Source organism: Gossypium arboreum, chromosome 10 (assembly GCF_025698485.1).
Source record: "Gossypium arboreum isolate Shixiya-1 chromosome 10, ASM2569848v2, whole genome shotgun sequence".
NCBI lineage: Eukaryota > Viridiplantae > Streptophyta > Magnoliopsida > Malvales > Malvaceae > Gossypium > Gossypium arboreum.
Window position 1 is genome coordinate 69,140,597 of NC_069079.1, and position 5,716 is coordinate 69,146,312.

General features: G+C 36.2%; 1 protein-coding gene across 1 annotated transcript; it reads right to left on the reverse strand.

The window, feature by feature from the left end:
* Nucleotides 1-2,769: 2,769 nt before the first annotated feature.
* Nucleotides 2,770-3,249, reverse strand: LOC108474680 (uncharacterized). The gene has a single exon (XM_017776678.1). The coding sequence runs from the start codon at nucleotides 3,247-3,249 to the stop codon at nucleotides 2,770-2,772; it is 480 nt and encodes a 159-aa protein (XP_017632167.1).
* Nucleotides 3,250-5,716: the final 2,467 nt, after the last annotated feature.

Consider the following 5,716-nt stretch of genomic DNA (forward strand, 5'->3'; position numbering starts at 1 on the left):
ATTCCTTTCTGCGATTGTTAAAAGTGGCATCAAAGTTAATCTTAAGCATCGTTCCTTCCGGAGCAACCCAACTAACCACACAGAGGCATTCGACAAGTACATTCTTTTTGAACCCATCAAGTTCATTAATATGATTTTCAATAAAGACCGCAATTTGAGCACCTACTTTAATCTCACCCTCATGGATAAATTTGTTTCTGGAAGTCCAAAGTGCCCATAAAGTGCATGCAAATATTTTGCAAATAGCTTTAGATCTGGACTCAAAAATACATTTAAACCATTCTATGACATCAATGCTTTCTTCAAAAAGGGTCCACCTTATATTCAAGTTTTCCCATGTTTCCTTTGCAACAGGGCACTCACGGAACACATGTTCTCTTGTTTCCACTCTATCTTGGCACCGACTACAAGTCGCGGAGCCCCTCATTCGTCGATATTGAAGATTACTGAAAGTAGGAAGATAGTTGCGAGAAATTCGCCAAACTATAATCTTTATTTTAGAGGGTAGATCAAGAGTCCACAATTTTTTTTGTAAAATTGTTCATAACTTGCCTGTAAATTATTAAGATCATCATGTAAAAGGAGTTTATGCCCACTTCGTACTAAATATTCACCAGTCGGCTCTCCACGCCGAATGACAACATCATCGTGCTCTTGCAAAGATAAGGGAATACAAAGAATCCTCTCTGCGTCCTGCTCCGAAAAGGTATTAAAAATCAACTCCGAGTTCTATTTTCAAGCATTAGCATCAATCAGATCAGCAACTTGTAGAATGCTCAAATTAACCTCTGTGCTTTGTACTTTAAAATCATCATTGCCAGGAATCCATGCATCTTCCCAAATAGAGACTTGTTTGCCATTTCCAATCCTCCAACCCAATCCTTTCAAAAGAAGCCCCTTAGCAGCCCAGATACTTCGCCAGGTAAAAGAAGGTAGATTTCTCAAACTAGAGTTTAAAAAGTTCGACTCATTATAATATTTAGCTTTAAAAGTACGTGCTAGTAACGAATTAGGATTACGTAGCAAACGCCATCCCTGTTTCGCCAATAAAGTAATATTAAAATGATTCAAATTGCGAAAACCCATACCTCCATCTTCCTTAAGCGCGTACATAGACTTCCAATTGCACCAATGCATCCCACGCTTTCCTTGATTTTTCCTCCACCAAAAAGCCCCCATAATATTTTCCAATTCCAAACATAACGATTTTGGCAAAAGGAAGCAAGCCATTGTATAAGTGGGAAGTGATTGCAAAACTTCCTTTATAAAAACCTCTCGACCTCCCTGAGAAATGTGCTTTAGACTCCAGCTATTGACCTGTTGCTTCAAGTGATCTTTCAAATTTTGAAAGGCCATTTTCTTCTTTCGACCCACCATGTTAGGAAGACTAAGATATTTCTCTAGATTTATTGAGCTTCTAACATTAAGGATTTGAAACACCATATCCTTATCCTGATCTGCCACATTAGAGCTAAAGAACCTGTTGATTTTTCAAAGTTAACACACTGCCCCGAACAAGCTTCATATTCTTCGAGAATATCCTTCATCACACAGATCCCTCTGATTGAGACCTCACCAAAAAAAATGCAGTCATCTGCAAACATAATGTGGGTGATCGGTGGAGCTAATCTGCAAACCTTGGCACTAGAATTTTTTTCCTGACTAGCCAGTCTCATTAATGACGAAAGCCCTTCTCCACAAAATAGAAACAAAGAGGGACTCAAAGGATCCCCTTGGCGCAGGCCCCTAGACGACCTAAAAATTGATCCTTCCTTACTATTAATTAAAATAGAGTACTGGACGGAACTAATACATTGAAGGATAAAATTTATAAACCTTTCATCGAAGCCCAATTTACTCATCAACTCTTTTATAAAAGGCTACTCAACTCTATCATAGGCCTTGCTCATGTCTAATTTTAGAGCCATGAAACCTTTTCTTCCACATCTTTTATTCTTAAAAGAATGAAGAACTTCATATGTGAGTAAAACATTATTAGAAATAAGCCTACCGGGAACGAACACACTTTGGGCGCCATCAATGGACTCATCCAAAACCTTTTGGAGACGATTAGCCACTATCTTGGCAATAATCTTATAAATAATAGTACACAAGCTAATGGGATGGTAATTTTTCAAATTGGTAGGATTAGCAGTTTTAGGAATCAGCACCAGATGAGTCTTATTAATCTCTTCCAAATAACTCCCATTATTCAAAATACCTAAACAAAAATCACTAGTATCCTTACCAATGATGTACTAGAACTTCTGATAGAAAATAGTGGGGAAGCCGTCAGCACCTGAAGCTTTTGTAGGCCCCATCCCTTTCAGCGCCTCAATAATTTTGCCCTCTATGTAAGTGTCCAACAACCCTCGATTCATTCTTTCCGAAATACACGAATGAACATCGGAAAGTATGTGGTTCAAATTCCCAATTCCTCTCGACATAAAAAGGTCAGAAAAGTACCCCCTAGCAATAGACTCCACCTCCCTACCATCCATAGTAATCGAGCCGTTAGATCTTTGAAGACCACGAATCCGATTAACACATCTTCGCTGAGATGCATATTTATGGAAGAAAGCAGTATTCTTATCACCTATTTTCAACCAATTAGCTCGAGCCCGTTGCTCCCAATACCTCTCCTCCTTATCTATCTCCATATTCAGCTAGAGTTTGATCCCAACAATCTCACCCAAATTCTCCTCTGAGCTCTCGCCACAATTCAACTCTTCCAGCCTCCTGTTTAGACGTTTCACCTCATACCCTCGTTTATGCTTGATCTTTTTTTGCCCAACCTTTCAAACCATCTGCAAGGTAATCCATGCAAATTAAGAAAGATCCAGAACTATCCTCCCATAGCTTTCTTATCACCTCTTCACAAGAATCCACTAATGTCCACCAAGATTCAAAATAAAATCTTCTCATTCTTCTACCCACCACATTAGTCTTCGTCTCAATAAGCAACAAGGAATGATCAGAGAAAGAGTGTGGCAGATGTTTCAAAGAATAAGTTGGAAACAGTTGAAGCCACGAATCTATAGCTACTCTCTGGTCTAATCTTTCTCTAATATTGTGTTCCATTATTCTACCCCTTTCCCAAGCGAACCATGTCCCGAAAAACCCAATATCCACTAATAAACAATCATCCAATGTACTACAAAAATCCTTCATTCGAGCCTCTTCTCTGAGCAACCCTCCCTGTTTTTCATGCACAAAAAGATTCTCATTGAAGTCTCCCCAACTAACCATGGAAGCAAATTATTTCTTCCTAAACTTCGAAGTAAATCCCAAGTTTCATGTTTATTTCTTACATCTGGTGCCCCATAAAACCCAGTAAAACGCCACCGAGAATCATCTTCTTCTTCTTGAATTTTAACATCAATGTGATGCCTTGAAAAACTCTTCAAATAAAATAAATTGCTCCCATTCTACCGAATGCTTAAACCACCTCTAGACCCATCGGAAGGAACATCAATGCCATTAAAAAATTCACATCGTCTTCTAACAACTTCCATTTTTGTTGAGCTCAATTTTGTCTCCATAAATAAGACAATTTGGGGATGATAAAACTTCAGCATGTACTGAAGCTAACGAACTACTCGTGGACTCCCCAATCCACGAACATTCCAGCACAAAATTTTCATTATTGTCGGCCAGCTTGCCCCCTGGCAATCGCCGATATATATTTCAAATGAGCTGGACACCCATCAGTAGTCTCCAATGAATCTTGTACTTTAGCAACATTGGATGCCAAAGTATTAAATCTCTATCTTTTTTCTCCATCTTCATGGAGAAAAGGTTCTTCTTCTAAATCACATTCCATATTTTCCATCCCCACTCCACACAGCTAGCCTATATCATATGAGTTTAATTTTTGACAATCACAATCCTGTTAACTACACTCCGTATGGCTTTTTCCTTTACTCGAGTCCTTGGCATCGTTAATATGCAGATTATTTCTATAATGCCCCAACGCCCGAAACCGTCACCGGAGTCAAGCTTGAGGTGTTACTAAACTTATCTTACCTTTTAAACAACTCTAAACCACTTATTTTAATTTTCGGAATAAACTATTTTTCTGCGTCATGGTTGCTTAAAAATTCATTTCTCGAGTTTAAAAACTCGAAATTAATATCTGTAAATATTTACTAAAACTAGACTCATATATCTATCTACTAATGTTTTTCTAGAATTTTTGACTTAGCCAATTAGTACAGTTTATTAGTTAAAGTTACCCCTATTTCAGAATTCGACTGCACTGGCCTCTACTTACTACGAACCACTTTTCTCTCTGTAAAAAAATCATATAACTATACCGTTTGTTTCTATTAAAACTAGATTCAATAAGGATTCTAACCATATAAATTAAACCACCTAATTTTTTTTGTAAAATTTATGGTGAATTTCTAAAGTTGGAACAGGGGATCCAAAAATCGCTCTAGCCCTATTTCACCAAAACTCAGATATCTTATAAAATACAAAATCTTTACTTGTTTTGCTTATTCCATATGAAAATAGACACAATGAGATTTAATTTCATATATTATTCACCATAAACCCATGTCTCTACAATTTCTTGTGATTTTTCAAAATCACGTTATTTCTAATACTTGAATCTGTTTTTAAGTTGCTTTCACATTTTTCTTAGTTTTCATGTGATAGTTACTACTTAATCATACATACTATTAAACATGTATATCATCAGCCATTCTATTAGTTAATCACTAGCAAGTATTTACACATCATTCATTGATCATATCATACCAAAAGAAACCAAGTTCCTATACATGTCATACACAAAACGAAACGTCTAACTATACCAATGTGATTTCTTCGATAGTATGATCGGTTTCCGACGTTTCCTTCGATCCCCGAGTGGCTTGATAAAACCTATAAGAAAAAGAAAATAATGAGAGTAAGCACTAGGCTTAGTAAGCTTACAAGCAAATAAATTACAACATTCAACATAATGAATAAATATACATAATGTCACCTAGCCTCATAAACTTTCTTTACATTCTCATTTTCTACCTTCTTCTTTACTCACTTACCTTCTTTCTTACCTGACCTTTCACAATTCATAAATATAATCTACCTTCCCTTTTTACTGATAATTCATTGTAATTTAACATGTACAATGACCCATTGAACCACTCGGAATACTAAGGATACTAGGGTCGTTCCTGTCTATCAATATCCTACCAATGCCATGTCTTCGACATGGACTTACATGAATTATTCCTGTCTCCAATGCCATATATATATATATATATATCTAATATGGGCTTACATGGCTCATTCCTGTCTCCAAAGCCATATATCTGATATGGACTTACATGGCTCATTTCTGTCCTGTCCTGTCCTGTCAACCCTAATATCATAACATTCCTAAGGTTCAAACGGGGCTTCCTAATGCTTTTTCTCTGTCACTTCGCCTTTAATTTGACTTTAAATATTCTAAAAAAAAATAAGTATATAAATGCTGGAAATTGACAATAATAATGTAAAATAAAAGAATATTGCATTTATTTACTGTAAACTTACCTCGATACAAAATGTGATTAAACTTTACAATTTAGTCCTTTACTTTTTCTTTTCCCCGATCTACTCCCGAATTTCGTTCTTCTTGATCTATAATAGCAAATTTAACTTATTTAATATTCACATTTATCAAAACATTCCTTTACTTAAACTTTGCAAAAATTACATTTTTGCC

Coding starts and splice junctions, on each gene's coding strand:
- LOC108474680 (XM_017776678.1), bottom strand. CDS start 3,249: ATGGTTAGTTGGGGAGACTTCAATGAGAATCTTTTTGTGCATGAAAAA.